A 23,232-nucleotide genomic window follows, 5' to 3' on the forward strand; every position below is an offset into this window, starting at 1 on the left:
GAGTTAACCTTCTTTATGATTTATTTGACGTATACGTATTGGAATTGACATTTGAAACCCAGTGAGTTTATTAAATCCGGTTATATGTAAACGTTGCCATACAGTTTGAATGTTTAGCAGCTTAGGGTTGCCATGTCTTTGATTAGCATTGTAAATATGGGATAATTGCTAAAAAGTATGGGAGACACCACAATAAAGGTGAGAACACAATGTGTAAGTCAGACTCAATTTATGTAAAAGAATGAAGATATTCGAGATGTCATTTTTATTAGGTAGTACGTGCCCTTTATTAGTTTACATGAAATTAAACTTGAAGCAAGCAGCAAAGATCATTGTATTTTAACCTAAAGCATTGTGCCACTGTAGCAACTAGAGCAAAACGATTATTCAAAATATACGGGAACGGAAAAAGGGAAAACTTGCAAGCAATGTGGCCAAATTTTTGTGTTGGAAAATAGCAGTGCCATTTTTGTTTAAAGGGAGTGCAAGTTTTGCTACTTTTTGGAATGCGGAACGATTTTCTAGCACAAAATTAGAAAGATTCTGCTAAGTAGTACTTTTTGCAGGTTCTGGAACCCAACTAATATGTTGCAGAACCCTCAAGAAATGAATTGCTTTGTTCCAGAACCTGCAAGTATCTACTAATTTTTACTACGATAACAAGTTTTTCCTTCATGTTATCGGAAAAAATCGTAAAAGTTAGTAGATTCTTGCAGTTCTGTAACCAACCAATTATTTGACAAATTTATAGGCAAATTTGAAATACATGTATTTTGTTGTTGTTTTGAAGAACGCACACGCACTAATTTAGGTTTTGCCTTATAAAGGAAAATTTAAAAAAAATAACTTTTGCAGGTTCACAAATGGTCTGTTACTTTACTTTTGAAAATGGTAAAACCGGCAGAAGTAGTAAAAGTTGTAAACTGTTCCCATATGAATTGTATGGTGTCCGAAGTAAATAAAGGAGTAAAAAGTGATAAAACTTAAAGATTCTTGCACGTAAAGGAACAGAGCTAAACAGAGCGCATAATTTGACTTATTTATTTACTGCATCTGGTAACCCTATCCAAAGTCTGTCTCTGATCACATGTTTCTGTTGTTATTTGTTTACTTTATAACTTCCAATTAAGTTTAGTTAGGTCAACCAGAGAATATTTTGTGATTGTATTTTTAAGTTTTATCGTGTGTTATTGAGGGATAGCGCATCCACAACAAAAACAAATAGCAATAAATTATTTGTTTAAGAAACAAACAACTCCAGTGGTAAGATGTACTGCAAAATGGCATTTCAAAGTTTGAGACAATTACAAATTAGACAATTTCTATTACAAAAATTATTGAAACTTTTTATAAAAAAAAAAGTTTAAAGTTTAGTTTTTTGTTACAGTTTAATAGATATTATATATTGGATATTTTCTTTCTCCAAAATGTAAGCAAATATTGTAAGAAAGCCTTATATTATGAACTCTTCTTGTTAAAATTTGACTTGTTTGAGAAGCAAATGTAACCAATAGAGTGTCAATGTAGGTCAATGTTTTCTATAGATTCGTATTGAATTACATGCATACAGCTTGTCAAGTAAATCTTTTCAATTGTGAAAAATTATTTTTGGAATACAAATAAACTTATTATAATATTGGGTTTTCATACGTTATTTGTTCTAAATATAAATTGAACTTAACAAATAACTGAACAAATAATCAATTTTTCTTGTTGCTGTACTTTGTGATGCGTGGGTTAGTTTTAAATATTTTGACATCATCTTCTCTTTAATAATAAGTACATCAACTAATGTGTGCAAATTAATCATTAGGTGTTTTCGTTTACTCAACAATTTGTACGAATTTGTACAAGTCCAGTAACTTCTTGTAAACGACTAAGGTCTTTTGCATTGTACTGTGGAGTAAACGAACAACTTCCAGTAACAATTCGTACACATTTTCAGTAAACGAACACACATATTATTTAATTAATTAGGACGCTTATTGTCCGAAAACTAAGAAACTGGAGTATTACCCTATGTCTAGCCTTAGGCGATTACGATTCGGGAAGTATGAACAATGAAGTTTATGACTAACATGGGAGAATAATCTGGATTAAAATATCCGTCCTTTAAAAATAATTTTTAAATATCTGCCTAATTCAAAACGACTATTACTATTACAGAAATACAATATACATCTGAAAATTGGAAAATTTCATGTGAGATGAAAATGATGTATACTTCATCATATACAAAAAAAGTATACGAAAAGCTTTCACAAATACTTAACCCATGTAGAAAAAAAAAAACAATTATTTGTGAGAATAAATGATCCACACAAAAGATAAACGCATTGTTATGGTGTTTGTTTATTCTACTTATATATTATCAGTTATGTCGTCTTCGTTTGTTTAACTGCTTTTTTGTATTAAAAAATGTTGCCTCGGATGGTTAGTCTATTTAACTTCTAAAAGCATTCATTTCAAGTCTTTGTGCATTCTTAATTCAATTAAGAGACAAATTGATATCTCTGGACGGACAACAAAGTAATAAATATTGTAAAAAGCTTAACGTATAATTAGAATAATGTAAATGTCAGTCACCCGTTTTATTTTCTTCTTTTTGTTGTAGAATATTTAAACCTAAATCTATAAAGCAATTCGTTTCTAAAAAAAGATGGATGATACGTGGAATAATGTAGAGCTCACAAACATCTCAAGGAGAAAATCGTATACCTTGAATCACAGCTACGATTCATCGGCTAAATATTCAACATTTAACAATAATGAAAATGAAAAACCCTCACAAGAATCGACAACTTCCTCCGCTACTGCACAAAATAGCAATGGATCATCAGCAGATCAAAATTCTCTACAGCCCGGCTCCGATATTAAACCCAATATAACTAGCGGACAAGTGGAAAGTTTGCTACGACGTTTATTTGGCATAACAATAGGGGAAATGAAGGAGCTACTGTCATATGACGATCGCAATTATTTTATAAAAGAAGATCCGTAAGTAGAACTACACAAAATTTCTATCAAAAGTAGAATTTACTTCAATTTCATTTATATTCATATATGTACATATGAAGCTAAAGCTTGAACAAAATTCACCTCTAAACTGGTTAGCGATTGGAAAACGTTTTTGTTTATTTTTGAAAAAAAATGTGTTTTGGTGCAAAGAGCTTAGCGCTGACATTTATTGACTTTATTTTCATTTCTGTATTTATTCAAGCCAATGTGTATTTAGAAATTAGGGACATATACTACGGCAAACATTGGAATACAAAGTTTTGAGTTCTAATGTAGATTAGTAAAAAAATTGATGACAACACAACACCTATGATTATAAATAATATCATTTGCAACTAAAAACAGTAAATGTCACCTGATGTATGTGGTGTTGTGCTACGCTGCCATGGGTGGGTGCTGCTATAAATGGTGGCTGCAACAGGGTAAACTAAGACGGGGTTATTCATGACCTCCAACATTTTTATACATTTTTCTTTAAGGTCACAGATCGTTAACAATTTTTAATTTTCCAACTGTTTACATTTGGAAAGTCGAAGTCAATACCAGAGTCGTTTCAATGAAACATTGTGAGTTCTTAGGGTGAGTTCCCTCCCCACTACAGTAATTTCATGATAATACTCTAGTATGGTACACGATCTAGGGACATAATTTCATGGCTTTGTATCAATGAAACCACTCTAGTGGGGACTTCGATAAAAATTCTTTAAAATATCGGAAGATCAAGAAAGTTGTTGATATATGTAGGTCCACATTTTGAGTAAACGTTTTTCGATTTCGAAGTTTTCTTAATTGACTTAGAAAAATTGCAACAGTTAGCTAAATTGACTTTTTGGATAGAAAAATTTGGCTGAATTGACTTTTTCTAAAGAAAAACTTAGCTGAATTGACTTTTTTTCTTTAGAAAAGTTGGCTAAATAGATTTTTCAACGAACCAAGTTAGCTGAATTTACTTTTAATATACAAAAACTTAGCTGAATTTACCTTTTGCATAAAAAAGTCGACTGAAAAGACTTTTACAGAACAATGACTACAAGATACTCGGGAACATAAATTGGCTAAATGTGTACATATCTGACTTAGTGCCATTCTAATCCACAGCCACACTGTTCACCACAAGGATTCCGGAGATGAAGCTCCTCCTTAACATATTGGTTGGTTGAAGGCGTCTTTATTCGGACAACAAATCATGGGGTGTAACGTTCGCCACACATGTTTGCGACAAGATCAGAAGTCGAATTTGGTCCTCAACTCACTGCCGGCAGCACTTGGGGTGGCAGTTTGGAATGCTAATGTAAGCGCTACGCAGTAGAATAATATACAAACCACCCAGAATGCCATCCTGAGGACTGCAACATGACACCAATGGACCAACACAACACGGTTGGATCACCACATCAAGATGTTGTCGATGCAGTACCTGCCTGGGTGAACAGGTTTTCTTCGCCCTGGCACGTCATGATAAATCTTCATGAACTAGAGATAGAGGTTCGAAGGTATAAGCGAGCCTATCAGGCTGGCTTAGATAGCATACACACTAACGCAGTGGCGCAGCACAGGTACCACAAAGGTACAGTATGAATGTTGATTTGGAGACCACATCCATTGCAGCATAAGAACGTCAGCTGTCAAGGCAGACATGAGTGGTTTTAGCCTAATTGACTCGGAGACCACATCCATCGCAGCATAAAAACGTCAGCTGTCAAGGCAAACATGAGTGGTTTTAGCCTAACTGAGATCCGGACGACACGGCGGTCTCAATTCGCCCGCACATGTTGTATGTATCCTAATTCTTTATGGACACAGCCAGTCCAAGAAGCAGAATTTTTGAATTTAGAGAAGAAACAGATAAAATATTTGAGTTGCTACAACAAAAACAAGTTCCACGGAAATATATACAAATTATCTTTAACAAAGTAGTAACAAGACCCATCTAATGGTGGTGTCGAATAATAGTCCCCATCGGTGTGTTAGGAAGGACCTTCATCGTCTAGAAGGAGTGACATGTGGGGTGCCATTAACAAATATACTGCGAAACATCTCATATCCTATTAGGCAAGGTTTAACTATAATGTGTGTCCACTTCGTTTTTCATGTCCTCAGACGAAATTATGCAATAAAATACACATGCAATTAACAACATTCTATTCTATTGGTACACAGCAATATTAAACAAAGAGTGAAGACATGATTATATGCGGCTATAACAGCTAAAGCTCTGTTCCTTTACGTTCAAGAATCTTCAAGTTTTACCACTTTTTACTCGAAAAGCGTTCCTTTACTTCAGACACAATACAATTCATATTGGAGCATTTTATAACTTTTACTACTTTTGCCGGTTTTGCCATTCTCAAAAGTAAAGGAACAAACCATAAATTACTACTCAGCAGTTTGGTCTATAAGGAACGAACGTGGTGTCATTAGCCCAAGGACTCTCTTTCTCGCACCCCGGTTTGTATCAATAACATTTTGTGGAGTTTTGCTACAGTAACTTGAAGTTGAATATTATTATGCACTATTTATTAACGTTTATTTGTACAATTTTCTTTATCAAAACAATAATTTATTAAAAACTACATAAATTACTCATATATCTACTTACATCTTTTTTAAAGTTGGTCGTTTTTGAAAGCCAAACATGCTTAATGTTGACTGCTTAGAATCACTTGACAACTCTTTTAGATTTTTACCGGACTTTTGCGCCTTCTTCGGTTTTGACAGACCTATACTCCTTTGGCTACTAGTTAAGCTACTCACTGATTTTTGAGACTGTTGTGATGACGATATATTTGTTTGTAATTTGCTAACAGTGGTCAGTTTACTACTAATATTTTCCTCCTCTTCCACATCTGATAAAATTTCCACAATTTCTTCCTTAACGCTTAAATGACTTTCACTACTTTTATTTTCTGATATGTTTTCTAAATTTTGACTATTCGTTATGTTGTTGATTTCTTGTGTTTTTGTTGTCTCAGTTGTTTCTAGTTTTTCCGTACATTTCGCGCTCTGTGGAGACATGTCAATATATAGAGAACTTTGTATAGCCAATGATTTTTGTGATTTCTCTTCTATTTGTGTCATTTGTTGAGTTAAATCTCTGGCAGCAAATGGTTTCTTAACAGCTTGTTTAATATTTTGTGAGAAAAAGCGTGATCTAATATCAACTTTTACCTTGTTGTTATTATTGTTTGTTTCGGCTGAGTTTTTATTTGGACTCAATAGCTTTAATAGTGACTTGTTGGCACACACGGGTGATTTGGGTTTATCCTTGCCATTGCTATTAATAATGGCAAATGGATTGTGTGATTTTGAGGGTGTTATGGGAGGAATTGTTTTGGTCTCTTCTTCCTCCTCCTCGCTTTCCGTAGAGGGTTCTCGTTTTCTTTTGCTCTGTACGCCGCTCCTAAAACTATACATAGAAAATACCTCAGCCTCTTCTAGTTTGGAGTTTTCATTAGCCAAACGTTCTTGGATTTCAGTTTCAGCTAAATGTTTATATTCTATTTTTTTAAATGGCAGCATTGCGATTTGTTTTTTATCACATTTATTGTCTTTACATTCGGTATTGGTTGCTGTCATTCCCCATATACTTTTGTGATTCCCAGTGTTTACTCGTTTTTTGGACGTATTTGACCAATCTTCTTTATCAGGATGCCAATCATGTAGCTTCTCCAATGTAAAGGGATTTAAATTACCCAAAGCCAATTGAAAGGCTTTTTCCTTATCCTCCAACAATGTGCCAGCATTGCTACAATATTTCTCTTCAGTACCGAATTCTTCCAGTTCGTGTAACCTTTCCATTCGCCTTTTCAAAGGATTGTAAATATACATGTGCTTAAATGTGGCTTCCGCTTTAAGAAATTCTTCTATGTATTCGTCGGTTACATCCAGCTGTTTCATTTTCAAATACTGCGGTAGTTTCTTTAGAGCCCTTGTCATATCATCTTCTTCTGTGATCATCATAAATTTAAGGGCCTTCTTTAATCCAATGCCCGGCAATGAATCCAAATAATCACAACCAGATAAAATGCACATTCTGCGGAATTTATCAAAAGTATATTTCTCAGGTTTGCAATCCATGGCTAAATGCAATTTACTACTTTCAACCAAGAGGGCACTGCCTTGTAGATCGAGTTTGAATAGGACTTTTAAGGCACCAAATAAAGTTAAATCTGAGTCTTCGGTTATAATGTATTCTGCCAAACCTTTTTTATTAAGCCATGCCATTTGGGCATCCGCTTCATAGGGCGCCACAATGCATTCCACACCTCGTTCTAAAGTAAAAAGGCATTAATAAAGAATTCCAGATTTCCTCTAAAGAACTTACCTCTACATGCCTTTATAAGCCTTAAAGCCATTTCATGGGTAACATCAATAGCCCTTCTCATATGTGAGCGAGCTTTTTCTATGTCATTCATACGCAGATATTCCTTGGCCAGTTTCTTACTTTCCCTTCGAGCTTCTCTTCTCCTCCGTTCCGTTTCAGCTTTGGCAGGCAAATGATTTCCATCAAATACCATTATAATCTTAATTTTATGTGATTGTAACATATCGACAAATTTCAGGCAGTATTGTATGTAAATGTCAGTATCTTCACCCCTTACCAGTTTTTCAGCGCAGGCAAAAACTCCTTTATGAAGCCAGCAATAACTGTCCACAGCAACGGATGTTCCTCTTAAATCTCGGACGTTTACTGGCCTGGAGGCTTTCTCCAGAAATGGAATTAATCCAGAAATTCCCATTTTTAAGCTATTTTCTTCTTTATTGCACTTTTCTAAGTACTTTTATCCCGAAATGAAGCACCAACATACCAACACTCAACACTGTTTACATTTTTTTTGCTAATGGAGATAATTGCGCGCGACATTATTAGCTGTCGTTGCCACATTGTATTCTCTCTCCATAACTTTAATCAAGAGTTACCCCATTTATCACAACAGACATGGTTGCCAATGTCATTAATGAATTTGGGATTTGGGATTATTTCAAAATTCATTAATTAATTTAAAATCTGCATTTCCATATGGTCTGTTCCTTTACTTTTAAAAATTGTAATAGTTGCAGAAAATGGTAAAAATTGTGAACTTCTCACATATACATGTAAGCTTTTTGAGTAAAAAGTGGTAAAACTTGAAAGACTCTGGCATGTAAAGGAACAGAGCTATATTTTGCTACCTTCCCAGCATGGTACAAATACACAGGTAGCCGCATCGGCAATTGTTGGTAACTTAAGGTGTCACAATTTGACATTAAGTCAATGCAGTTGACACATTATGTTACCATCAGCTGGCATGATAATGCTACCTGTATTATTGTACCATGCTTCCCAGCTGCAATTGTACCATGGCAGAACTACCAGGTAGTGTGATACCAGCTGATCGAATATGAAAAGTCAAATTCTTTATAAAAAAAATTATTTTTGTTGTAATTTCCCCAACAACATAAAGAAAGTTTTGACATAACATATTCAAAATTTTACGATGCCACTACCTGGGTAATTGTGCCATGAATTGTACATTTGTTTTTTGCATATTTATTTGTTATTTTTTATTTATATATATATATTAGGTAATATACCAGGTCACCTAAAGAAGCACAGCACCAACTCCAAAACGCCCCATACACTCAAATTTTGATGTCAACATTTGTAGTAGTATGTGTACATTTTTCAAAATAATGTGTGTGTGTGTGTATTTTATGGATTGAGGAAAATCAAAACAGTTTTGATTTTCAAAATGAAACCCAATCAATCCAATGAATATGGTTTATTTTCAAAATTGTCAAAAAGAAATTTTGAAAAAAGAAAACATTGTGTTTGGAATGAAATAAATAAAATTAAGTTCATTCGTTTTTTAGAGAAAAATTTGAAAATTTCGGTTGCAGATTGAAAGCTGATTGAATGCTTAGGCTACACACTTATCAAGCACACACGTACAGAAGGAGTTCATCGGATGGACAAGCCAATTTGATAGTGTATGGCCCGCTTAAAGGCCAGAACAGAATCAATCGTCGCTTGCTTTGCTTGCTTCCCAAATGTCAAATTATAAAGGAATGCCAGAGCCTCTTTGCAAATCCGCCTGCGTTCTCCTTTAGGAGGCTCTGGCATTCCTTTATAATTTGACATTTGGGAAGTAAGCAAAGCAAGCGACGATTGATTCTGTTCTGGCCTTAATTTAACCGAAAAATGTTTGGTTATGTTTTCATACAATTTATGGCCTGTTCCCGAACTTTATAAAGTGGTAAAAGTCGTAATTTTCATATAAATTTTGTGTACGGGAACGCAAAATATGTAAAAGTGGTAAAAACTGTAAAAAAATGTTAGTTCTGGAACAGAGCTTTATTCACAATAAAAAAGTTTACAGATTGAAACTAACCAACACGCCGTTTTATTTATTTATTTATTCAATCCATATACAGTGACACAGAAAAGTATACATACACCCTACAAAAATGCAGTTTTGGCTAAATCGTTGGGTTTTTTACAGCAACAACTGCACTGTGTGGCTCTTTGGTGACAAAATAACCATAATTACACAAATTTATTTTAATCTAATACGTTTATTTAATACATTTAAAGAAATTTAATTTTCACAACACAGAAAAGTATACATACACCCCAAGGAAATATGAGTATTATCGTAAAATTAATGGAATTAGTAGCAAAATTTATACATTTTTTGGTTTTGGCGAATGTCTCTGGGTGTCTGAGATATATTTTAGAGAAAAGAAAATATTTTTGGGGGTCAAATGCCGTTATTTAGGGTCAAATTTCTTATATACCCCGTTAAAGCTGGCCCTTGTTTAATTCTTTGCGTTTTTAGGTATTGTACTTTATAAAAAACACAAAATTCATATCAGATGGCAAATCTTGAGACCCTAGAAAGCTTTGAAGTTGTTTTTCTGCGTAATATACCTTCCTGAACGTCGATAAATGCACGTTTTCCCTCAGATTTGTCAGGAAGTGAATAGATTCCGCGGAATTCTTGGTGCAAGTTACATATAGATGGCCTTGAATTGCCTTGTAATATTGTCGGATACAATCCTTGGGCATCAATTGACTCAGAAATGTACAATTATACGAAACGTTTCGCGCCTATAGTAACGGTAATGATCATAATACGAAAACGACGTTGTTCATAGTTCAAATTTCATGCTTTTTTTGGTAGTGCTTATATTTTGTTGCTTTGTAACAAAATATGTCACATTTTTGATTCAATTAATGCCCAAGGATTGTATCAGACCATGTTACAAGGCAATTCAATGCATTTTGTATGTAATTTGCGCCAGGAATTGCGCGAAATATATTAACTTCCTGAGAAATCTGAGGGAAAACGTACATTTATCGACGTTCAGGAAGGTATATTACGCACAAAAACAACTTCAAAGCTTTCTAGGGTCTCAAGATTTGCCATCTGATACGTTTTTATAAAATACAATACTTTATAAAGTATAAAGTACAATACCTAAAAACGCAAAAAATTAAGCAAGGGTCAGCTTTAACGAGGTATATAAGAAATTTGTCCCTAAATACCTGCATTTGACCCCCAAAAATTATTTTCTTTTCTCTAAAATATATCTCAGACACCCAGAGACATTCGCCAAAAGCAAAAAATGTAAAAATGTTGCTACTAATTCCATAAATTTTACAATAATACTCGTATTTACTTGGGGTGTATGTATACTTTTCTGTGCTGTGAAACTTGAATTTCTTCAATTGTATTAAATATATGCATTAGATTAAAATAAATTTGTGTAATTATGGTTATTTTGTCACCAAGGAGCCACACAGTGCAGTTGTTGCTGTAAAAACCCCGACGATTTAGCCAAAACTGCATTTTTGTAGGGTGTATGTATACTTTTCTGTGTCACTGTACTAATACACCCTACTTACCTTACTCCACCTTATAATTTTATCATGAGGCCTGTTCGATAACTTGGCAAGTAAAAAGTAATTGCAAGTTATTGCAACTACTACTCCGTTCTTTTACTGAACAATCGTGTTATTAACCCTTTTAACCTCGAATTTTTTTCCGTAGGTATAAAAATATTTTTCATATTTATTATGATATCCGCTTGATATCTTAGAAATACCTAATATACATACATTTTACATATTAGGGATTTTTAAGACATCAAGCGGATATCTGTTCAAATATCGATGATGATAATTTTATGTATTAATTCAAGTCCAATCTTGGAATAATTGTATAAATTCAACTTTTTTCACAAGTACGAAGCATTTTCATCTTCCACTAATGAGCCACTTTATTACCACAATGGCCCAATGTTGCCCACAGGCAACTTTCAAATTTCAAAAAAGTATAACTACTGATTGAAACTGTAAATTGTATGTTTTGTTTTTTTTTTTATTTTATTGGATCAACATCTCAGTAAGATTTTTCAAAAAATGTTGGCTGGAATTTGTTAATTCATTTGACATTTAAGGGCATTTTATAAAATCACTAAAATATTTCATATCCAAAATTTTACTCGGCTACATGTACTTAAACAAGCATAACTTCGACAATATAGCTATTCATTAAAAAGTAATTTGCATTTTTTTATTCTTCTGAAATCAAGCTATCGACACCAACTTAGTATATATGCAAATCTCAAACGGAAATACGCATACACAAACATGCAAAATTGCCCACAGGCAACATCGGGCCACAAAGGGATAAACATCATTTTGTAAAAAATTTTTACAAATCTGTACAAATGATTACTTACTTCTGTTCGAGAAAAAAATTGTTCAATAAAATAGAGCAAGGTTACACTTAACCGGATTAACCCAGTGGGTTTGGATTTAAAATGTCAATTCCATAGCGCTAACGTTAAATAAGTCCTCTCGAAGTGGGTTAACCCGGCAAAAAAACTCTAGTGTAACCGTACTATTAGATTCTAAAAAATGTTTAATTGTGAAGATTGTTGTCAAAAATGTTAATATTTTACTTTGTTTGCATTTAACAGCTGACTAAAAATCAACTGGGGATACTTGCAAATTTTCACAGAACTGGCAAAAAATATCTCTCAAGTAGCACTCCTTAACTGAACAATTTTGTTATCAAACAACATTCAATAAAATATTGAAGCATTTTTGGATATCGCACAAACCTATTGTAAAAGGAAATTGCCAGACCCCAAAACAGCTTTTTTGCTATGTTCTTAATTGTAATCTAGTGTTACCACATTTATAAGCATAGAAATTATTGCCATTTATTGTTTAGGAAATGGGCGGAAAAAATAATTTAATGGTCTGTTCCTTTACTTTTGAAAGTGGTAAAACCGGCAAAAGTAGCAAAAGTTGTAAACTGTTCCCATATGAATTGTATGGTGTCTGAAGTAAAGGAACGCTTTTCGAGTAAAAAGTTGTAAAACTTGAAGATTCTTGCACGTAAAGGAACAGAGCTTAATATACTATGTACCTATTTATTAAGAATATTAATTACTATGTATTAAGAATATTAAGATATACTTGCAATGACACTATTAATGTGAATTTTATTTATTATATAGCAATATTAAAAATCCGCTTATTGTGTCGCATTGTCCCCATGGCTATGTCCTGAAAATTCTAAATGCCTTGGATTCTAAAAAAGAAGACTTCGTCGATGCTCAAAATCAATTGATGTTGTATTTATGTAAGTTCATGTTTCACTAATATTTGTCATTCTTGTAATAAATGTTGTTTTCTTGGACAGCAAAACATATAGAATGTCCTCGTCCTGTGCCCAATGTAAATGGCAAATTATATAGTGTGGAAAACATAAATGGAGTGGAACATATTGTACGACTGTTGGAATTTGTACCAGGTCAAATGTTTCATGAAGTACCAACAACAAATTATTTGCTTTATCAAAGTGGTGAATATCTGGCGAAGATGGATAAGGCTTTGAAGGTAACGCATTTTTAAAATTACAATTGTAACAGTATTAATTAATTATTTTTAAATTTTGGCCCAAAGAATTTCCAACATGAAGCCTATGAATCTCACACAAGTACATGGCAATTACAATCGGTGCCTCAGCTTAAAAAATTCCTATATGTACTAGAAGATCATTCTCGCAAAGCTTTGGTGGAAGAAATAATTGAGGCTTTCGAAAGTAATGTCCTGACAAAGCTTGACACTTTCGAAATGCAAATTATACACGGTGACTTCAATGAGCAAAACATAGTCGTGGAATCTTGTGCAAATGGGACGGATAACAAAATCAAAGGAATAATAGACTTTGGCGATACCAACAAATCGCCTATTCTATTTGAAATTGGCATTGCACTTACTTATATGTTATTGCAAGCCAAAAACTTGGAGAGTGGTGGTGTTTTTCTAGCCGGATATGAAACTATACTCCCTCTGAGCTCGGAAATAAAGTCCTATTTAAAATATTGTGTAGCAGCCCGTTTGGCCCAAAGTCTGGTAATGGGTGCTTACACACATTCACTGCATCCATCCAACGAATACGTTCTGGTAACCCAAGCACAAGGTTGGAAACTCATAGAGGAATTGTGGCGTGAAAAGTTTGATACTATCGATGAAATATGGAAAACTACTTGCGACAAGTATTTACAGAGCAGTGTCAAATAACACGTTGATCGTAGATGTTTTTTATGGAGTGGGTGTGCAATTCCATATTATTTTGTGTTTTTAATGTTTTTGTTAAATATTTTTAAAACATACTAACAAATGTTATTTAGCTTTTTTGTATTAATGCCAATTTGTCTTCCCTTCCAATGTCAATTATTACCCTGTGTTTAATCTACAAGTATTACCTATATTATTGCAAATACATTTTATCGTAATAAATAATTAAATATTAAATACTTTTTGTTTTAATTCTAAAAAAAGGCATTTTTAAATTCCTGCAAAAAGGCATACTTAGAAATGCATGAGAACGGAGTGTACCAGATTGCGGTGAGACGTACAGCCCAAATATAAATATTAACTCCCCGTGAGTTTTCTACTTTCTCCTTTAAGTTGAAACGTCAGAAAGACAAAACTCTCGGGGAGTTGACATTCGTAATCACCCTTAAAATCGTGAAATAAGAATATGTATAATGTTGGCTGTTATTGCCACACAAGAACTCAAGTTGAACCTTCCCATATCTGAATAAAAACTCCATTTTCCAATTATACATTTTATTTATGTATAACATTTCTATAGAATCAGAACTATTTGCTTTACATTCTTAAAAGGTTTTCCCTCTTTTGTGTACACATAATAAGGGGTACTGTGTTGTGCTTAAAATTCTACGCTTTAACTTACACACTTAAATGTATACAATTAGAATAGCTTATTCCCAGCGATTTTCAAAAATATGTTTTGTATCACAATAATCTTCGGTTCAAACGTAAGCTGCATTTTGTACATTATACAATCAATTTAAAAGTGTAAAATTGTCAAATGCATTGAAAATAGAATAAATTCTTTCCTACTTTTGTTCTTAAAATTAATTTTGGAAAATGTGTTTATATTTTTAAAATTTAGTTTAGGTGTTTTGTTGAATTAGAATTACTATTACTGGTACATTGTGAAGTGGTAGCAGTTGTTGTTGTTGTTGCGACAACGACAGAAGATATCGATGTTGATGGTATAGAAGGGTTTAAAATTCCAGAACTGCTAATGGGAGGAATAGAAGATGTAGCAATGGCTAATTTAGCAGTAGCAGAACTTCGTTGCCGCGTTGTGCTGTGATGTATGGATGCAGCAAAGGTTGAACTTTGCTGTCTCTTGCGTTTCTTGAGCATAACAAATGAAGAATTTAACAATTGATTTTGAATTTGCGCAGTTGTATTTGTTTCAGCAGTACAACTGAGTGTGGTCACTGTGGGCTTTTTACCATTGTTATCTGTGGAATTTGGGTTTTGTGTCCTCTCCAACCACGGCAAAAGGAATTCCTTGGGTTCTCCATTTGTTCCTATCATCTTTGGAATCATTTCTCCAAATGCTTGTACTGGCAAATCATGGACATAACATATTGTTTGGAGGTTTTCAGTTGTCGGGTAGAAACTCTGCACGGATGCCGACTCTTGTACATTTTGAATTTCATCCTTACAATGCCTACGTTTTAATCTTTCTATTCGCCTTTGCTCACGTATCTGCTGAACATCCCATTTTTTACGCCTCTTCTCATCCACTTCTAGTTTAGCATGCCTCTTGAAAAACGTGTCATCGGAGAGATCTTCTGTACCTTCGATGCAGTACGAAGGTGTCAATTCGTGTTCAGTCCATTTTGGTATTTCCAACTTTTCCGTTTCCGTTGATTTAATAACCTCGGAATCGTAATCGAAATGGAATGGCTCATCCTCCCATTCTCGTGTACTATACAGTTGTTGGGTTGAGATGTAAGAACATTTTCTAATCTTAGCCCTTCCGTGTGTATGTTCATGGCCATGGTTATATCGCTTTTTATCATTTGCGTTTGCAGCTGAACGCTTAGGCGGTGAACAAGACGCTACCGATGCCGATCGCTAAAAACAGAAGTATTGGGAGCAATAAGTAAATAAATCAAATAATTTCAATGGTGATTTTATTACCTTTTCCGTTTCCGCCGTTGAATCGCAGCTAACCGATTCATCTGTATGATAATCGGGAGCATGCCATCTCATAATTGTCATTTGTTTTCCACGGCTTACCTGCCCTGGACCGACAGATGCTACAGCCTTAAATGTGGTCTGTCCATCACTGGTAGTAGTCGAGGCAGGCGAAACGCTAGGTTTGGCTCCTCGCGGCAAGGCCAACGATTGCTTGGCTGCTTGTTTTAGTCGCAGACGTTTGCTTTGAACAGCCAGGACCTCATTACTGTCTTCGGTACTATTGCCTGTATCATACAAATCATCTATTATGTGCTGTTGTATATCATCCTGTGACTTGTTCTCATCCGCCACACCTTCTACACGATCTTCTTCTTCGTTGTCACCATTATCCTGTCCATGGATGCTGTTATCCTCTTCGTGTTCATCATCATCAATTATCTCTTCAATATCTACCTCATCATATGGCTCTCGTTCTTCATCGTCATCGTCTTCATGTTCAGTATCTGTTGTTTGACTTTGGGGGCTTTGAGTCCTTTGCTTGCCACGAACCGATGAAAGTACAATTTTGTTAATCAACTTTCCATTACATACTCCAATTATATTGGATATGACTTGGGAACCAGAAGCGGGTGGCTTGGTATTGGTCGCCTGGGACAAGTTTTGAACATTTCCACCTACACCAGATTGTATTTTTGCCAAGGGTGGTAGGGGAAGTGTGGACATTTCTCCAGACCTCTTCTGCTGCTGTAGTTGTTTTTGCAGCTCTTGTATGGTATTTTCCAATGCATTGTTTCGCGCCCTTAGAGCCATTAGCTGATCACTTTGTTCCTGTATCAAGTCCAAATGCAGTATCAACATTCCCTTCAGTTGTTTGTTTTCTTTCAAGAGCGCCAAAACATCATTTGTTGACGAAGTACCACCTCCGCCCCCACCACTGTTGCCGGCCATGTTATTACTATACACTGATTTAGTTTGTGTGGGATGGCAATAAACGTGGTCCAAATATTTACTTGTAGGGGCCTTATTACACTTGCCCTCCATTTTATGAATGATTTTGTTATGGACTGTACGAGAAGCTTTGGAAATGTCCAAAACAAATGTGTAAAATATAACTTATAACCGTTTTGCTTGAGTCACAATAAACTTGCAAATAGCCTCAAAAAGAGGCGATTACCATGCATGCACTGGTACGAGACGTAAATAAACCGAACAAGGACTAAAAATTAATAAAATTTTACTTTGTTTATTAACAGGACGACTGTAGCGAATTTTGGCATTTTTTTTAGAAGCCGGAGGAAAACACAGAGCTATGCATTTAATATGACGCCTTAATTATGTTGGAGCCGTCTGCTATTCACAATAACGCAGGAAGTTGTGGCTGAAAAATTGTCGCCGCCACAACAAATAGTGGTGACGCAGATAATTAAAACTGGCCGACTTTGTCTCAAGACGACGTCACAACTTTCCAACTTGCTGGCTTCATACTCTGAGCCGGCGACTATTGCAGTGCAAATATTTTTCTGGCAAATTGGAAATTTTTAGCAAAAAACTTACAGAATGTTGATCAAAGTTAAGGTAAATACTTTTTATGAAATAATTACATGTGTAATGTAATAAAAATAAACAAATTCATTTGTAGACTCTTACCGGAAAGGAGATTGAAATCGATATTGAGCCCACAGACAAAGTAGACCGTATTAAGGAACGTGTAGAAGAAAAAGAAGGCATTCCTCCACAACAACAACGTTTGATTTTTTCTGGCAAACAAATGTAAGTTGGTGTATCATTTTTTTTTTGTTTCTACAAGCTAGAAATTATTAACAATGCTGTCTGTCGTCATTTTACTTATAGGAATGATGACAAAACTGCAGCGGACTATAAAGTTCAGGGTGGATCTGTTCTGCATTTGGTTTTGGCTTTGCGTGGTGGCGAATATTAATTAGTATCACAACAATTATAACCCAATCTTAAGTAAATTATAATGAGTCTTTTTTTGTAAAAATAAATAGAATTTATTGTAAAACAAATAATACAATCTATGTGAAGGGTATATGTAATTCTTTATTTGCGGTACACTTACGGTAAATTCGGGAGTATGATTCAAAACCACATTAAAACTAAACTAGGGTGTTATAAAGGCCCATTTGCCAGCTAAGATCCGACCGATCTGTTAAATCCGTGAATCGTAAAGCTTGGCAGTTTGTAAATGATGTTCCTATCGCAGTTAACATATGGTCTGTTTCACAACCTGCAAGAATTACTAATTTTTACTACGCTAACAATTTTCCTTCATATTATTGAAAATAAATTATTAGACTCTTGCAGTTCTGGAACAGACCAATTAATAGTAAGACACAAAATGGATCTTTGTACTTGTTCACAGGACGAAATTTTATATGTAATATCCCAAATTAAAAACCGAAATTTATATAAACTTAACCAGCCTTAAGATGCAATAAAAGTCAACATGTCATGACATTGTATAGAATAGCCATTGCAAAATATTCCAAGGCAATGTAATGTTCATACGAGTATGTACATAGAGGAAGGATATTAAAACATTTATTATATTAATACAATTATACCCCGGTTACACTTAACCAGATTAACCCAGTGGGTTTGGGTCAAATATCAATTCCATAGCGCAAATGTCAAATTCTCATAAAGTGGGTTAACCCGCAAATAACTCTAATGTAGGGCTGATCAAAATGGGGAGAGGGGAGAATTATTATTATTAATGCTGCCTAAAATCGTCCACAATGCAAATTATTAAAAAATATAAATAAAAAAATTGCATAAATGTTTAATTACACTGCTCAACAAAATTGGAAAGGGTAAATGAAATCAGCGAGTTATTTTCAAATCCGGTCTCGGTTTTTCTCCATCAGATCTTGTTCTTGAGATATAGCTCAAAATCGGGTTTTAGAATTTCGTTATTTCCGGATACAAACTAATACATTTTGTGGGTTTTCGACACTAATATATTAAGGAGATGTTGTACGTTCGATACAAACAGTTTTTAAAATAATTATGGTGAATATATATCAAAAAATATAGAAAACATACGACGGACCTTGTAAAAATTGCATATTTTGAGTACTTTAAGCTGTGATCATCGGGGGAAGTCATAGGATCTTCATATGGGATACCGGATATGCTTAGGGTGTCTTCTATATAGTCCAGTATTCAAGTATATAATATAAAGTTCATAGCGCCCATGATTCGGCCATAACCTAAACGTGGCATTCGTCATATTTTGTCCAAACTTAGTTTCAGTTAGAGGATGAGCAATACCGGTCCATAACTTCCGGTACTTCCCCCAATATTTAAAAAATTTAACTAAAATTGTGTGCACGATATCTCTTGAACGGGGCAACCAATTTGGTCCAAACTTTGGATCTCCTAATATTTTGTCCAAATTTAGTTTTACATCTAAAATGGAGGTACCTTAGCTTAAGGTCTGTTCGCCTCTGCAACACTTTTGACCTTTTATCCTAATCCATATTTTCGTCGGCAAGTTCAAAAAAAGGCCTCAAAATACTGAAAAGACCCTAAATACATTCGATCTGTCCGAAGATGAAAGATTCAAATAGTATAGGCTGAAGGTATATCTCTGTCGGCAAAGCCGTCTGATACTTTTCTACTTGTTACTAGAGCAGTTTGCGGTGCACACTGTATCGCGAAAACGAATAAGAAAGGGTTTTTAAGCCAGCATCTAAAACATTAGCTTTAGCTGTACACTTCAACTGCTACACAATATTGACACACACAGCTAAATAAGCAATCGAACGCATATTTATTTTTGTACATTTTTGCTTATTTCGTTTTTTACGCCTAATCTTTTTTTCGTTAGGCATAATAGACAACCACGCTACATATTTTGCAGTCGGCGGACCATTCGTCGAAGCGAATTAGCAACTGAGGTTGGTTTTGTTATTGGAGTTGCCAACGTAGTAATAAAAAAGGTGTCATTTAAGCTTTGCTCCTTTAACTTTTTAATGATAAAAGTGGAGAAGGCATTTGTACACTCTCTCCTCTCTCAAGGCCCGGGTACATAAGCTGCCTCGCCCGGTTGCCTTGCTTTCCTGCTTCATTTCTGACATAATAGCTGTGTTCCTTTACATACCTGAGGTTACCATTTTTACCATTTGTTACCATTTTTAGCCTGCAAAGCGTTTCTTAACCCCGAAAAGTGGCAAAAATGGAAGCAATTTTAAGAAAGTGAGATGAGAGAGAGGGAGAGCGAAAATGGCTTTCTCTTCTACCACAGGCTACCATACAAATTTCTGCAGGTAAAAATGACAGAACTGATTTTTTGATTTTTTTTGACGATTATTTCACAATGAAGAAGAAAATGGACGAAAAACAGAAGAAAAAGTCGAAAGCTGACAAAACTAAATTAAAAACTGTGAGATAAAAGACGAAAATTGATTTTTTCTTTTTGACATTGCTGCCAGACCTACAAATGTTCCGTTCCTTAACTTTTCTGGTAATAGCACGGTTACACTACAGCTTTTTGCCGGGTTAACCCACTTCATGAGGATTTATTTGCTTAATCTGCTCAAAGCTGCCCAGATTTGCCATACAAAAATTAAATCCTCTCATGGCTGGGTTTATTTTAAATCCGGCACAAATCCACCAAAAATACAGTGTTGTATTCGGTATTTGTGCAAAAAAATCCAACTCTACTCAAAAAGTACCAAAAGTTGCAACTGTTTTTGCAACAGAGTTTGTCGTGTTTTACACGTTTACGATTGGTCGCATGAGATTTTATGGAGTTAATAAATCTAAAGTTATTTGGAAATCATAAAATTATTTATTTTTTTTTATTAGACACTTTTTAACAAACAGTACGATTGATACCATGATACAAAAATGTATCCCTGTGTGTAAAATATACCAATATGAGCAAAGAGGGGACGATATCTCATACGAGAATTTGGAAAAGTGTAACACACGACTTTATTAGTTATTTTGTATGTATACGTAAACAAACATCAGCTGACAGTTTATATCATCGAAAAGCTAAGTGTAACCAGCAAAGATTAACCCACTGGATCTATTAAACCCAGTGGGTTAACCTTCAATAGTGTAACCGGGGTATAAAAATGTTCATGAGGGAGCAATTTTGACACTTTTCTCTTTTACCACTAAAAAAGTAAAGGAACAAAGCTAATAAAAATAAAAGAATAAAGGCCTGCGTACATAAGCTGCCTTGCCTGCTTACCTTGCTTACTTCTGATAAAAGAATAAAAAAGAAAAGGGCAACCCAGTTCGAAATTTCCTCGGCCTTCTTTATTCTTTTATTTTTATTATGTCAAAAATGAAGCAGGAAAGCAAGGCAATCAGGCAGAGCAGCTTATGTACGCAGGCCTTAAAGAAGGCAAAGCCAATTTCGAATTGGGTTGCCCTTTTCTTTTTTATTCTTTTCTGAGAAGCAAGCAAGGCAACCAGGCGAGGCAGCTAATGTACCCAGGCCTTCACTCTCTTAAAATTGCTGCCAGTTTTACCACTTTTTGGGGTTAAGGAAGGCTTTGCAGGTTAAAAATGGTAACAAATGGTAACATCAGGTAAGTAAAGGAACACAGCTTTAATGGCAAAATGACTCCTTCATATGGTAGGACCTAAAGAATACTAATTATTATTGTTTAAAAATAAATATATATATTGAACGGCTTCACCAAAAATTCACATGCCCTTTGAACAAAAAAGTGGAATGAATTATATTCATGGTAGAACAAATACAAGGTAAAGTTAATACTACAACAAATACAACAACGAACAACAACCACAAAGGAATTTGTTTTTGTTTGTAAACCTTAGTGTCAACGTAAATGTAAACAAAACAAGGAAATGTCTATAAATTATTGGAATTTAAAAAACTAATAATTTTTCACATTTGATTGAATATTTTGGAAAACATGAATGAAAACTCGTTAGATTTTCAATTTGAATGTTTCCATATCATTCCACTAAATGCATAATTTCTCGCAGAAAGTAGAATACTTGCAAAAATGTTTCGGGTCGCTGGTAATTCATTGAAAAAAGAGAAGATGTTTCAATCATTTGCTTTTGAAAACAAAAAAGCACATGTTTATTAGGGCTTTATTCTTTTCAAGTTTAACAAAATACCACACATATTAACAAATATTGTACCGCCTCTATAAGCGGTGTTTTAGTGTGCGGCATGTCGTTCGGACCTGGAGGAGGTTACATGTCAATGATATGAAGCCGTCTTTATGGGAAATAGTTTTTTTTTCTGATGAATAAATTTGTTCTTCAAAAATATATATCCCTAATATACATCGAACATAGAAATAAATACATAAAATGTCGAATGGAATTTGACACTAACACTACAACCCAGTTCAGTCAGCTGGGTATTGCTGCTACCTTTTCTTGTTCTACCATGAATTATATTGTGGTTTTTAATATATTACACTGGTAACCCTGATCTCAAAAACAATTGTTTGCTGAAAACCTGGCTAAAGGTTCAAATACATTGAACTTTGTTGCTTGCTTCACGCTCAATTTGATGTAAATGAATAAAGGCCAGGTACTACCTAATTAAAATGCGATCCTTCATTTCTTTATTCTTTTACACAAATTTAGGCTTGGGTAAGCATGAAATTCTCATTGTGTTCTCACCTTAAAGGCCTGCGTACATAAGCTGCCTTGCCTGCTAACCTTGCTTACTTCTGATAAAAGAATAAAAAAGGAAAGGGCAACCCAGTCCGAAAGTTGCTCGGCCTTCTTTATTCTTTTATTTTTATTATGTCAGAAATGAAGCAGGAAAGCAAGGCAACCAGGCAAGGCAGCTTATGTACGCAGGCCTTAAAGGCCTGGGTACATAAGCTGCCTCGCCTGGTTGCCTCTCTTTCCTACTTCATTTCTGGCATAATAAAAATAATAGAATAAAAAAGGCCGAGCATATTCAGACTGGGTTGCCCTTTTCTTTTTTATTCTTTTATCAGAAGCAAGCAAGGTAAGCGGGCGAGGCAGCTTATGTACCCAGGCCTTAAACCGTTGAAACTCTGTTGCTTATTCTGTTTTCTGATACATGTGTGTTGATCATGTGTTCTGCAAAATATGAGTATGCGTGTCCGATGCTATTTTATTATAGCGGCAATATCAAATAGCATCGCTAGCAATATGTTTGTGAAATTTGTTGCTACATGTTGCCGTTGTTCATTGTTGCTAAACATATTTGAAAGAAATTTTAGCAGGCAAAGCTGCAAATGTGGAAATAAATAAAAATAAATAAATATTCGGTGCTTTTGCTAATATGGCGTTAGCATTTTAAACCCTGTTTTTTTCTTCTGCGCGTAAATTGATTATTATTATTATTATTTACATACCACATCATATATCTGTTAATTAATTATTTTTATATTTTATTCTGTTAATTATTATTTATTATTAATTTGTATTAAATTTACAAGTTGCTGTAACATTGGAGTAGCTATGAAGTAATGAAAAATTGTCTAAAAAATGAAAGAACATAATTGTAACCAAAATAATTAAATCTTCAATTTCTAGATTTAAGATGAATTATATATGTATATGAAATTGCTTTTAGAGTAGCTATGGTATTTAGGTGGATTCTTTGTAATCATATAAATTGGCCTCAAAATTGTGATATGGCTGCAATTGTAAAGCAAATAAATAAAAAATATGCATGA

The 23,232-nt window shown here is 34.4% G+C and overlaps 4 protein-coding genes across 6 annotated transcripts; 2 read left to right on the forward strand and 2 right to left on the reverse strand.

Annotated features, from left to right (window-relative positions):
* Nucleotides 1-1,064: 1,064 nt before the first annotated feature.
* On the forward strand, nt 1,065-13,834 carry LOC141391922 (hydroxylysine kinase). Of its 2 annotated transcripts, none has more exons than XM_073964655.1 (5): nt 1,065-1,263; nt 2,615-2,997; nt 12,532-12,656; nt 12,717-12,913; nt 12,980-13,834. In XM_073964655.1, exons 2-5 carry the CDS (start codon nt 2,660-2,662, stop codon nt 13,598-13,600), a joined length of 1,281 nt encoding a protein of 426 aa, XP_073820756.1. In that variant the 5' UTR covers nt 1,065-1,263; nt 2,615-2,659; the 3' UTR covers nt 13,601-13,834. The 2 variants fall into 2 exon arrangements, with proteins under 2 accessions (XP_073820756.1, XP_073820757.1); XM_073964656.1 differs by lacking the exon at nt 1,065-1,263 and adding an exon at nt 1,946-2,529.
* On the reverse strand, nt 5,493-7,974 carry tos (Exonuclease tos). Of its 2 annotated transcripts, XM_073964649.1 has the most exons (3): nt 7,620-7,974; nt 7,343-7,541; nt 5,493-7,289 (listed from the first exon to the last, which is right to left on the reverse strand). In XM_073964649.1, the coding sequence occupies exons 1-3, from the start codon at nt 7,755-7,757 to the stop codon at nt 5,614-5,616; spliced, it is 2,013 nt and encodes a 670-aa protein (XP_073820750.1). In that variant the 5' UTR covers nt 7,758-7,974; the 3' UTR covers nt 5,493-5,613. The 2 variants fall into 2 exon arrangements, with proteins under 2 accessions (XP_073820750.1, XP_073820749.1); XM_073964648.1 differs by having other exon boundaries at nt 7,343-7,970.
* Nucleotides 13,835-14,135: 301 nt separating the features above from the next.
* msl-1 (male-specific lethal 1) lies at nt 14,136-16,836 on the reverse strand. Its single transcript, XM_073964650.1, has 2 exons — nt 15,551-16,836; nt 14,136-15,484 (listed from the first exon to the last, which is right to left on the reverse strand). Exons 1-2 carry the CDS (start codon nt 16,589-16,591, stop codon nt 14,498-14,500), a joined length of 2,028 nt encoding a protein of 675 aa, XP_073820751.1. The 5' UTR covers nt 16,592-16,836; the 3' UTR covers nt 14,136-14,497.
* Nucleotides 16,837-16,978: 142 nt separating this feature from the next.
* Nucleotides 16,979-17,589, forward strand: Nedd8 (Nedd8 ubiquitin like modifier). The gene is made up of 3 exons (XM_073964658.1): nt 16,979-17,125; nt 17,190-17,320; nt 17,402-17,589. The coding sequence occupies exons 1-3, from the start codon at nt 17,108-17,110 to the stop codon at nt 17,487-17,489; spliced, it is 237 nt and encodes a 78-aa protein (XP_073820759.1). The 5' UTR covers nt 16,979-17,107; the 3' UTR covers nt 17,490-17,589.
* The last annotated feature ends 5,643 nt before the right edge of the window (nt 17,590-23,232 follow it).

This window comes from Musca autumnalis, unplaced genomic scaffold (genome assembly GCF_047663935.1).
Source record: "Musca autumnalis isolate F117 unplaced genomic scaffold, ASM4766393v1 scaffold_2, whole genome shotgun sequence".
Classification (NCBI taxonomy): domain Eukaryota; kingdom Metazoa; phylum Arthropoda; class Insecta; order Diptera; family Muscidae; genus Musca; species Musca autumnalis.

Excerpts from the sequence above, each read along its gene's own strand:
- LOC141391922 (XM_073964655.1), top strand. The coding sequence starts at position 2,660 with ATGGATGATACGTGGAATAATGTAGAGCTCACAAACATCTCAAGGAGA. Across the intron at positions 2,998-12,531 it reads TATTTTATAAAAGAAGATCC|CAATATTAAAAATCCGCTTA; the intron begins GTAAGTAGAACT and ends TTTATTATATAG. Across the intron at positions 12,914-12,979 it reads AGATGGATAAGGCTTTGAAG|AATTTCCAACATGAAGCCTA; the intron begins GTAACGCATTTT and ends TTTGGCCCAAAG.
- tos (XM_073964648.1), bottom strand. The coding sequence starts at position 7,757 with ATGGGAATTTCTGGATTAATTCCATTTCTGGAGAAAGCCTCCAGGCCA. Across the intron at positions 7,290-7,342 it reads GCTTATAAAGGCATGTAGAG|AACGAGGTGTGGAATGCATT; the intron begins GTAAGTTCTTTA and ends TTTTTACTTTAG.
- msl-1 (XM_073964650.1), bottom strand. The coding sequence starts at position 16,591 with ATGGAGGGCAAGTGTAATAAGGCCCCTACAAGTAAATATTTGGACCAC. Across the intron at positions 15,485-15,550 it reads CAACGGCGGAAACGGAAAAG|CGATCGGCATCGGTAGCGTC; the intron begins GTAATAAAATCA and ends TTCTGTTTTTAG.
- Nedd8 (XM_073964658.1), top strand. Across the intron at positions 17,321-17,401 it reads ATTTTTTCTGGCAAACAAAT|GAATGATGACAAAACTGCAG; the intron begins GTAAGTTGGTGT and ends TTTTACTTATAG.